General features: G+C 36.6%; 1 protein-coding gene across 1 annotated transcript; it reads left to right on the top strand.

Moving 5' to 3' along the window:
• Positions 1 to 4,316: 4,316 nt before the first annotated feature.
• Positions 4,317 to 11,193, top strand: LOC110465033. Its single transcript, XM_021520596.1, has 4 exons — positions 4,317 to 4,384; positions 7,444 to 7,606; positions 9,183 to 9,400; positions 10,853 to 11,193. Exons 1-4 carry the CDS (start codon positions 4,339 to 4,341, stop codon positions 11,191 to 11,193), a joined length of 768 nt encoding a protein of 255 aa, XP_021376271.1. The 5' UTR covers positions 4,317 to 4,338.
• Positions 11,194 to 12,876: the final 1,683 nt, after the last annotated feature.

Consider the following 12,876-nt stretch of genomic DNA (forward strand, 5'->3'; position numbering starts at 1 on the left):
TCCTTGGGGTTAAAGTCTCCTGTGATCAATATATGAGATGGTTTCGTGTTATAGATTTCTCGGATGCGTGTAACCAATTCTTGGTAGATTTATTTGGACTGCGATATATACATCCAGTGAGCAGGGAGTCATTTCCTTCTAGATTAATTGAACACCAGACTGATTCCTCGTACTGTAGGTTTTCTACTTACACACAGTTAATACTATTTTTGACATAAACTATAATTCCTCTCCTGCTGTTCGAATCCAAACTATTATTGAACTGGTTGTAACCCTCAATATTGTAGGAGATAGACCATGGCTCAAATTGGACCTTTTTGGGAAGTATTTTGGTAAGATGAATTATGTCCGGGCTTGTTTCCTCTACGATGGCTTTTAATTCTACTAATTTAGATGTGGTTAAGGTGTCAACATTTGAGTAAAATATGGAAAATCCATCCACATGTGCATGGCTAAAAACAGGATTCTATCTAGCTTCTTGAACATGTTGGGTCAGCAGCCCTCCAATTACAGTTTCTTCCTGATCGAACATGGGTTCTTGATTCGATGGAGGTCGAACGAGGTTGGCTGGTATCACAGCATTTTGTTCTGGGCTCCAGTTTCTGGGTGTGACATCCACTGCATCGTTGTGGTCTGTCGACATTGGCTGTCCTGGACTTTTCGGATGTGTACTCTGTGGTTCCATAGGTGTGTCTGGGTTACCTTGTTTGTTTCGTGTCCCCTTTTTCCTTTTGTCTTGGAGTTCTTTTCGTTGTACCTTCGTTAGATCCCGTAGCAGGATCACTCTTTTTTAATTAGTGCTACCCTTACTCGCTATTGTTCTTGCTTTTTGGAGTAGCTCTTTTCTTTGGCTTCTACTACCTATCTCGGCTATGACTAGTCTACCTCTTTCCTCACTGGCTTTGCCAACTCTGTAGTGTAGTAACAGTTCCAGGTCTGTAACTCCGCGGCTGGTCCCTAAGTTTCGTAAATGGCTCTCATCTTCTTCTTTGTGTTAAATATTAAATGTGTAACGTTCATCAATGGGAAAGCAGTTCAGCAGTTAATGAAACAAGATATTCAACAGTTTAAATTTGTTTGTTCACAAGTTGACGAACATAATAGTAGTATAGGTGGCGATATGGGGGNCTGTTGATGTCACACTGTGTTTGGTATTCTATACAATAAATAACATTTTTTCTTAAATTTTTCCTCTTTATGATGATGTTTTTTTCGAGTTTTTCGGCTTACGTTAGTTGATATCTAGCTTGCAGGTTTTGACGACGTCATCGAGTTTTTCGGCTTTCGTTAGTTGATATCACGGGTTAGTGGCCTTGTCTTGATCGTGTTGAGAGTGTTTTCAACATGCCAGCCCAAACCCGATATCCAGGGGTTACGCTAACTTTCGCCCTCTGCACCCCTGGAATATGTCATAGCAAAATCAGTGTGCAGCACCTTGAAGATGAGACGAGAAGACTAGTTTGATCGTTTGATGTACATATGGCTCACATCTAGCATTTCTAGCACGTATTCATTTACAGCGGAGTAGACTGAACAAGCGAATTAAAGTATCTTGCTCAAAGAAATAACACAATGCCGTGACGTGATTCGAACCCGCAACCACTAGACTACCATGCTTCCAGCTTCAAGTGTTTGGCTAAAAATACAGCGAGCCTAGATCAGGCATTGTACCGTTGACCTCAGATCATTATGCTGTCGCATTCACCCACCAAGCAATAGCAGTGTCCTCGTCCCAGTAGCGCTATAGTTAAACCGAGAAGGTAACTGTATACAGGAAAATTAACAGCGGAATTCTGAATAGCAGCAGCATTAGTTTTATTTTGTTTAAATTCCTATCATCATTTAAGGACGTGTCTCCATGTGCGTTGTGTATACCAACACGTGTGTATGTGTGCTGGAGACAGGGTATGTTTGTGTGGTTGCCTCCTTCTAATAGCGAGGATCTGATGCCGACTTAATAGTGCGTATAGCAGCAAAACTAGGATCCTTAACGAAACATGTGTTTACTATACATTACAGGTAAACCACGAGAACATGTGTATTATTTTGACAACGCAAATATCAAATACCATGGGCTGATTCTTAGCATTCTGAATCTACATCGATATAGCAAGATTCGATCGCCGCCTTCTACATTATTAATCCCGTGACTTTGCATAACGGCTATTTTAAGTTGTTTGATGCATACTGTACTAAAATCGTCGAAACGGTACACATAAATACTTCACTAGTCTCACCCGACATTCACAGGTGTAAACTGTGTAACGGGAAACACTACAATGGCAATTACCTGCAGTTCTCATATATGTTTATTGGCTAAGGATGAATTTCTTTAACGTCACCAGTTAACAATTTAGTTCATCCAAGGATTTTCACAACATTTTCATGAACTGATGCTAAGACGATGAGGATTAGAATGTTGAATTAAGAAAGGGGTGACCAAAGGGAACTCGTAAAGATTTTGATCTGATAGGTTTTAAAGTCCTATTAACAAATAAGGTCATTTAAGGCCATCTCTGAGGGAAAGATTGGTTTGGATTAGTATTGTTTAACGTCATATCAACAGCTATGGTCATTTAATGACGGCCTCCCTTGTGTGCAAGCGTGTAGTGTATGCGTATGTGTTTTTGGAGGCTGCGATATGTTCGTGTTTGTCTCGTTTGATACCGACTTTATAGTGCTACCTCACTGAGGCATACTGCCGAAGACTTCCAGCAGGACACCAGGTACCCGGTCACATTATACTGACAACGGCCGAACCAGTCGTCCCACTCCTAAATTTACAGACTCTGGTATGTCTCTGCCAGGGCACAGAATCAAAAGCCTTCCTCACAGGGGCGAACGCTCAACTAAAGGCCAAAAGTAAGGCATTGTCAAGGGAAACATTAGGAAAAAGAAAGTTGTTTAGAAAGAAGAGAAAAGATAAAAGATGAAAGTACAACAGTCCGGATATTCCAGTAAATCTTCAAGTTTTGATAAAACAAGAGGCAAAGAGGGCCTATATCGCTCACTTTTATCTGTATGCCCTGCAATGGTATATAACGATATATGGCCCAAGAAATTAACTCCCTGGGGCCCAAAGAGTCGATACTAATATCACAATTGTGTGCGCCTCGTGGTACCGAGCAATGGTATACATGATTATGGGGTGGGAATCTCAACCATTTTATAGTTTTTACCCAGTAATTAGGTCCCACGGGGATGGAACCAGACCTAGGGTCATTGATAAAACCGACTGTGTTAATTTTTTTATATCTATCAATTGTATATATCGTTAAAGGGTGGGAATCTCAACCGTTTCAAAGTTAAAGCCAAAAAATGAAGTTCTAAAGGTAGGCGCCACCCAAGTCGGTCAATTATAAAATCATGACTTTCTTTCTTTCTTTTTGCCTATCAAATGAATATCTGGTGATTTGGTAGGGATCTTAACAATTTCAATGGTTATGTCCAAGAAGTTAAGTCTTTTGGAGTGGGTGGGGTCAGGCCTTAGGGACAATACTGATATCATGATTGTGTTCGTCTCTTGATACCAGCAATGGTATACATGGTTATGGGTTGGGGATGGAACCAGACCAAGGATCAATTATTAAATATTACTGTGTTTATTTCTTTATGCCTATCAAATGTATATATCGTTATGGGGTGTGGATCTCAAGCGTTTAAAAGTTGTCTCAGGAATTGGGTTCAAAGGGGTGGAACCAGACCCATTGGTCAATTATAATATCATGACTGTATGTTTATCTTTATGCCTATCAAATGAACATATATGGTTATTGGGTAGGGATCTAAAACATTTCAAAGATATTTACCAGAAAGTAAGTCCCTATATAAGATGAAGCGGGGGATATATCCTTGTCGGCTATAATTACACAGTTGTGACCTTCCTGTTGTTTTTTGCTAGTATTTATACACTAGCACACCTGAAAACAACGTGTACCCGGTTTGTTACTAGGTTCTTTGAAATTGCTAGCTATTGAAATCTTAATGGCCCAAAGAGCGAAAAAGGTAAAAACAAGTCATTTTGAAAATTAGAAATGGCATGTAAAATAGTTTCGTATTGGTTTGAAAGGTTTAGCGTTCTACTAAAAGCAAATGTAAATTAGGTATGTGACTCCATTTGCGAAATGAGTACGTTTGTGTGTGCTGTAGTTGGTTCTTTGACGGGGTGGAAGTGCTTTTAGGAGCACAATAACTTATATTATACATTACGTAGTACATTTTTGTACATGTATATATTAAATATAAGCAAGGTTAATGGTTAATCACAGCGTCAGAATACTGGGGAAAAGGTAGTTTCATGTATACCACTTCCATCACAGCAACTGAGCATGACAACAAATGGAGTTCGTAGTATTGATGTTGGTCTTTAATTCTCTGCTGCGAGGTAAGAATAACTTTCTAATGTAAAAATACAAAAAACAGGAATGTTTGAAAATGGTCAAAGTACTATAGTATATTAGTATACTATTAAGAATTTAATACATGTGAACTATAGATTAACTTGGGTCATAAATGATCATAAGGTCACCGCAGACACGCTTGCAAAATATGCTCTTCTGGGATTCCAGTTACCAAAGGATGCATTAATATTTTCGGCGGAAGACCTCGCTATTTACACTTAAACACATTGGAGCCAATGATGTACGTATGTCAGTCATCTATTCCGACTCCTTATTTGTTCTACAGAGCCTTCGCAACAAAACTGAAGAATACTTCAAATTAGAAATATACTAACAATATTACAAAGTATTACCTCAAAATGTCAAATCACATTATGTTGTGTTTCCCGACATGTGATAATATCAGGTAATCAAATGATAAATAGAGCTATGAAAGGAGTTTTATTGCTACCACCTGTAGATTTTAAACTTCATTTACTGATTTTAAACCATTTTAAACATATTTTGTAAAATCAAAACGGCAAAATAATTGGAATCGATGCGTAGACAAGACATAATACTCTGTAAAACCCACAATCGGTGAATGCTATCCCATTACAATATCCACTCTCATTCATTGAATCGCCAGGACTAACCTCAATATGTAGCATATCACGAACCATTTACGTTAAAGTGCTTGTTATTAGATTGCATTTACCTTAAGCCTTCACGAGATTTTTTTTTATTCTGATATAAAAAATCTCATGTCTCTTCGAAACAGTAAATATTTCAACAATTCGAATCTATCCTACCTGAAAGCTGTTGATCTATTCAAAAAGAAATAACCACGGCCACTTTTGCTTTTCAAGTTGATATTTGACTTTTAATCCTTTTTTGTTTGATGTCATTTCCTTTATAAATGGTTACCGACGTCCTAAATAGACTTATATGTTGATAGGACGTTTAACTCTATACAACCAGCAATAAACATGGTTACAGGTTGGGGATCTCAACTGTTGGAAAGTTGTGATCCGGAAAATCCCTAGTTCGGACTTATAGTCTTTGGTCCCGTCTCTCTGCCTTCCAGGAGGTGAGTCCCTCTATTTGTTCACTTTTGAATCCTAACCAGCGGAGAATTTTTCCAAACCAGATATAGTGGATATTGATCTCATTATTCCAGAGAAAAATGGGCTTAAGGATGTACACCTATGAGAAGTCAAAAATTTCCTGTATTTTTTTCTTTTTTCTTATATGGATTTTTGGAAAAAGGAGTTAATGGCATAGTAGAAAATGCAAAAAAAACTATATGTCGGTGTGTTCGTTTTTGTGCTATGATCGGTCAAAGATACCAATTTATCACAACATGTGATTTTAGGTGATTTTTTGGGTTTTGACCATTTGCGGAACAAATTCGTACAATATCTTTCAAGTGTGTTATCAGATATGTATGAATGTTTGTAGAATTGATAAAAATATTATATTCTTTTAAATTATGGAAGTAAAATTTCTTAATCTTATTCTTTTAACTCAGATTTTTTGCAGATTAAACGCTTGATATAAAAAGATCTGGTTGTAAACTTTTTTTTAATATTTAATGAATTAAAAGAAAATGTGGTTCTCTTTCTAAAACATCCATCAAAATGGGGGGTAGGTGTGCTTCTTTTTTTGTCCCATTATCATTTGTGTTATTTTTTTACCATTTTCGGGGCCAAAAATCAAAAGTGCTTCAGTTACACTAAATATGTAAAAAAAACACATATCAATAATGTATAATTTCCAGTTTGTTGCATATTATTTTTTATCATATTAAACATTATAAAGTTGTACAGCAAAATTGAACCTGCTAAAATTAAAAATGGCGACACAATGACAACTTAAGTGATCAATCTAGTGTCAAAAAAGGTGAATTTTTTGCCTTTTTTGAAGCCCAAGAAATACACATTAATACTCATGTAACAGAGCGAATGATTAATTACATATAAATCACTGCCAGCGCATGGGATCGAACCCGGGACCTCCGGCTTACTATTCTTACGCTCAACCGATCGAGCTAAAGAGAAGTTCTCTATAGCCGAGCAATATATTGCGGCTAGTATTTACCAGGTTACACTCATTTTCAAAATGGCCGCCGAATTGGTATTTTCTGTTAAATATTACAAAAACCCGTTACACCAGATCAAAACGAGACTTGAACGTTATTGAAACCTCAGAAGAGTACATCCTTAAGGGAATGTGGTATAACAATCCCCATGGTCTCGTCCATAAGATACCCGGGGATCAGTATCTCCATTTGTGCAGTTATGAATCCCTATTTCATGCGATTGCTTCCAAATCAAACATGGTTGAAAGGCGTGTCGTAGTTCCAAACAAGTCGCGTAAACCAATAAAATCACCATGATTAGAATTTTATATGAGGAATACTTTTTCGTGGCCCCCCTGCAAAATTGGAGAAACTGAAAGAACTGAAATTGATTTGGTGCCCCCTTTACGACATTTACATTATATGGCATTTATCATTTTATTTTCTCTCCGACGTTCACCATCGATCCCATAGTTTCTTCTTGGGCAGCCGTTTGTCTGACACTAGGGTGTAAGAACAACAACATCATGTTACATTTATTATTCCAATCTTCTCCAAACGATTTCATTTTAAAATAAATATTTGATAGTGCAAGCTCCATTTCAACCATGAGACCGTAGTGACTTTTAATAAATCAATAGTATAGTGTTATTGTGTCATGGTTACAACCGAATTAGTCATAGTCACATGATAAACGTTTTAACATACACAAATTAGCCAATATCATATGAAGAAGGATTACATTATTTCCCTTTGTCTTTTCCCCCCAAATCTGTACAGGATCATTACCGATAATGCAAGTCAATAACAGAATCAGCAAAGACATATTGCTGCAGACTAATATGCAATGGGTCATTCAGGGTGGACGAACTATTGAATATTTTAAAACATTGAAACAGAATACATCATATGCAAAATTGTAGAAATTAAAAAAAAATGTGTCTTAAGGGTGCCTGCTTTTATTCGCGGTCCTCTTTTTTTCAGAGGGATCACCTCTGTTCATGGATCTGCATGTAAGTCGAAACATTTTCAAATGGGAAGACGCCAGAAAGTATTGTCAGACAAAGAACGGACGCCTCATTGTACTGGATAGTCAGGAAAAGTGGAACTTCTACAATACTCACGACAAATACAAAAGCAACAATCTGTAAGAATATTTTTTATTAGAATAAAAAACTAAATAGAAACAAAATAGCCCCCGCTAGCTAATACACTGTAATGATTTATAAAAATGGGTCTCTTTGGTGTTAATTTGGAAAAATGTAATAATAATACAAAAAATTGTAATGTTAGTATTATGACAGAGGAATTATATAAAATAGAAATGATTGTAATACTTTGTTGATTTTCAGGTATTAAATCAATTACTAGTAAGGGTGATTAAGAGACGTGAATATCATCACCAATGTGTATTAACGTGTTACTTATCCAGTTTAATTCAGATCATTATTGCCCTTTTAACAGCGTTATGGCCCTTTGCACTTGAAAGTTATTTTTTGTCTGTAGGTATCCTAATGTTTCTAATCCATAATGTTTACATGCTATTTCGAATATGTCCGAGATATTATGGTCATTTGTAATTGTGTGAAGTTTGATCAACATCATTCAAGGAATGAAGTCGCTAGAGCGCTGGCAAACATTGATGTTACGTACGTACGTACGACCGTACGTACACAGTCGGACGGAGAGGAAAACCACAGTCCCTCCGGTTTCACCGGTAACGGACTAATAAGGACCTAAGGGAAACCATGTACATTTATTTTGTTAATATCAAATAAGATCCAACCGATAAAAAAATTGAACGTTATACAATTATATGCGCAATACGACGAGTATTAAATGGAAGCAACTAGAAATAGAATTAACACTGATATCGGCAATACAAACAGAGTCTGAAAATCAAGTTGAGGAAAATGTTATCCTGTGTAGAATGTGTTTTCAAACCATCATTACATAATTCCCACATTTATTATATCTCCCCTTCATTAACCTCTGCGAATGAAGGGAGACTTATTGTATTGATACTGGTTCTTCTTATATGACCTTGTCCATGCCGTAACTTTTAAGCTGATATATTGATGACACTTGCAGTAAACATGCATCACCCACAGACGATGTGCAGTACACTGTCATGAGGTCATTGTGATCTTGGTTCCAAGATAAAAGGTCAAAAATATGTGCAACTTTTATAAGGAACATTTGTCCGAGCTTCAACTTTTCAACCGTTAAAGATATATTGATGAAACTTGCAGTATAACTTTATCACCTACATATGGTATGCATTGAAGTGTCATTAGGTCGTAGTTTCAAATATCTAAAGGTTTACACCAGGGTGATGCCAACGGTCCCTCAATTTTGTTTCTGCGACTATGGGGTCAGTTTTGCAGACTTCTGATTGGTCCCCATTACAATTAGAATTTGTTCATATATGGATTGCATACTTTAGCAGTAGGTAGTTCCTGTAATAATAATTTCAAACAAGTGTTAAGTTAAATATATCCTGATTATCCTGATCACCCAGAAACGATGTACAATGCACTGTCTTAGGTCACTGTGACTTTGACCTCGAGGTCAAAGATCAAAACGGTTTTCAGGGATATCTTGCCCGGGCCATAACTTTTAAACTGGTTAAGGGGAGACATACGGTTTTTTTTCTTCACAAAACAAATCACTAGTTTTGTTTTACATTTACATGTATCTACATATCTGTAATTGCTTTCAAGGAGTGCAGGGTGGTATTGGACTGGCTTGAGGTTTGATGACACTGTTCAGTGCCACACAACTGGGGACATGACAACATGGGTATATGATGGATGGGCTAGATGGTCAAACAGTGTCTCAGAGCCCAATGCATGCCCATGGGATCGGTGTATTCGACTGCAGAACAATTGGATGTGGACAAGCAAGTGTAAAATGAGATGTAAAGCAATATGTGAAATTGGTAAATACTTCGGCACTGAACATTGAACTAATTTTGAACTCAAAAGTCGGCATCATATCGCAAGAAGACAAATACACCAACATACCCTGCCTCCTGCATACAGACACACAAGCACGCATTCACAACACAAATGGAGGCACGTCCTTAAATGACATTAGCAGTTAATAGGACGTCAAACAGAATAAAACCAAACCAAACAACAATTTATATTTGGTGCCCGTAGTGATATACTTCTTTTGTTAGCGTATCCTGAAAATAGATTTTTCAATAGTAAAGATCTCCCATTCTGCCTGGTTGACATATACACCTACTTATGGGTAAATACTACTTTTATTAGAGAAATTATAAGGTTTTCAACCGAACGAAATCAAGGTAAGGTTCCCAACACATGCATATTTCAACTGTGAATGAAGGAAATTTCTCTAAATCATGCGATTTTTCGTTTATTTTAAAGGGTTATTTAAATATTTTACCATCCGTGAAAACAAACCATCAACATATAGTCATAGTTGAAATATAAGAATTTACACATACATTTTAGTACATAAAAAAACATTTCACCTAAACAATGATGACATGGCAATGCTATAAGACTGTCCGAATATAGGCCAATGGCGATATTAAAGCATCTCCTCGTACAGGGATGGAATTGGTTGAAAAATACAGACAACTACCGAACTGCTCAGGGATAGGTAGGAATCTATAACACAGCCTCAGTACTCACCTGAAAACAAATTAAGCGAAGTTCAAAGTAAATGCACGAGGACATTTTATACACATATATTTTCAATAGAATTTGTAACTTCATTTCGGACTTATTACCAGATCGATTTCGGGGTCGGGGCACTTTAATATATGTCGTTACAATTTTAATTGGTTCACAATTTCTGCATTTCCGAATATACGTCGTCCACACATGAATGGAACACATTTTCATTTGCAACAGTAATGGGTCAGGACCAATTTTCATTTTAATATTTTAGTGTTTTGAAAAATACTCATAGCATTGGCATGAAGAGTCACAGTGATTCCTGAATTCATTACCTATTTTGATAAATGCAGCGAAATCTGAACATTGACAATTTTTTTTTATATTAGCGTCACTGATAAGGAATTGTTAATACTATGTGTAAGATCTTATACGAATCTGGCCACAAAGGTCGGTGATCTGTAAGAGAAGACTTAACTCGTCCAGGTCATTTACGGACGTGCCTCCATGTGTGTTGTGTATGCGGGCATGTGTGTATGTGTGCCGGAGATGCCGGGTATGTTGGTGTAATTTCTTCCGCATGATAGCGCGGATCTGATGCCGACTTTATTATATAAAATAAAGTCATTAGACAATATGTTTGAATTAGATATATAAAGAAACAATCACTATATTTTTTGAGCAACTGATAAGAACACTTCAGTTACGTGATAGAGTTATATCGTGTTTTGTTTTGTTTTCAGGATGGATTGACCCAATGCGATCAACAACAATTGAACCAATATTTGAGACAACAGCATCTGGTACCAACGATACATGCGATACATGCTGCTTCAATGCTAACTACTCACGAAAACTCGACCAACACGAACGTGAGCAGATCCAGCATTCCTTAAGGGTTCAGTTGGCAGTGAACAAAACTGATCTGTCTGCTCAGAGGCGTAAACTCATCAGCGTGTATGACTCTCGGCCAAGCAGTGTAGCCGTTGGAGGTCTGGCCTGTGTCATTCTGGCCGCGATAGTCGGAGTGATCGTTGTACCAGATATCATCTGTCTGGGCAGATACATGTTCAAACAGGTTTAGAGTTCCTATGCTTTGAAGCCATAGACGAAAAGAAAGCCAGCTGATAATAAGAATTTGTCCATATTGCATTCTAATTCTATTGCACGATGAATTTACTTCAATGTGCACATATTTTTCGTTTTTGCGATATTTGAAACTACTTTGCATCAAACTAGATATTAAATGCATTTTTTTCGTCCAACAGTGTTTTAAAAAAATGTTGTCGTCTTTTAAATTATGCAGAATTGATAAAATGGTACATTTTGCATTTTTTTCACGGGTTTCATGTCAAGTGCGCTGAGCAAAAAGTGTTGTTTTAAGACTGGATTGATTGGTTTGGGTTTTCTTTTGTTCAACGTCCTATCAACAGGTATGATCGATTCGATTTATTGTATCCCAGTTATTGAGAAACCACCGTGACGATGTTGTCATTGCTGTCTCCGGATGTTTCATTCATACATTACCAATTTATAGTTATTAAAGCGTGAAGACCAGCTCCAATATATAGCATGTCATGAGCCATTTACAGTAAAACAATTTGTTATAAGATTGTATTTACTTTCAGGCAACCAACAAATTTTAAAACTCTTTTCTAAACGGTAAATGTATCTTCAATTTGAACACTTCTAAACAATGTTGGTCTGTTTAAAAACAAAACCGTTAAACTAACATAGCCACTTATATTTTTTAAGTTGGTGTTTGTCTTTTGCCTGTCCGTTCGTTTGATTTAATTTCCTTATTTAACGTATTTTCTCATGAATCACCAACCTTTAACATTATTAAGTATTGTGTTTTCCCCGTTGTTTTGTGTTTATTTATGTTGCCCATTTGTGATATTGAAGTGATATCCTCGTAAAACATATTTTATCTGATATTGTCTCGTAATTTATTTCAGCCTTAAAGTGGCTTTTTATTCAAATACTACCCCAAAAATCGAGTAGATACTGAAAATATATATCATATAACGAGAGATTACGTAAAAATGACATGACCTGGAGCCAACGTCCAGTGTTGTCAGTTTTATCTTTTGAGAAAACCGGTGATAAAAATAGTACGACCGCAATAGCGCAATATCCGGGTCTTTCAGTGAGAAGTAAACATTCCACGCCGTCGACCTACCACACAGTGTCAGATATAAGTCTGATTTCACACACAACATATTCGTGTCGCTTTGAATATCCACAATACATAACAGGCAAGAACTAAAAACCATCATAATACAAAAATCTAATGAATATTTCTGTTCACATTTGGATTTGCATAAAAATAAACAGGTTTAATAAGTGGTATACGAAAGAAAGTATCAAAAGTAGCTAGCGAGAACAAAGCGAGAATTTATCCTCTCTTAAAGACAGTTTCGGTAGCTAAACGTTAAGCGGCAGCTACCGCTTAAACGTATGATTGGAAGGTACCGGATTGCTTTATTACTGATTAAAACGTCAAGAAACATTGTCTTTTGTCAATTTTGTCATATGTAATATCAAACTATATTATTGTGAGGATTATTAAAAACAAATTACTTCAAAAACTAATTGGTTCCTTTGAAATATCACAGGATGAACACACTTATTACACCAGGTATACATAACGATAAACAGTTTGTTCCATAGGGTTGGTAGAATATTGCCGTCATCCAGTATTGATAAACTTGATCGATATCCTGATTCTTGCCTGTTCTTTATTAAAATTGCATGCACCATCTCT

This window comes from Mizuhopecten yessoensis, unplaced genomic scaffold (assembly GCF_002113885.1).
Source record: "Mizuhopecten yessoensis strain PY_sf001 unplaced genomic scaffold, ASM211388v2 scaffold11047, whole genome shotgun sequence".
Classification (NCBI taxonomy): Eukaryota; Metazoa; Mollusca; class Bivalvia; order Pectinida; family Pectinidae; genus Mizuhopecten; species Mizuhopecten yessoensis.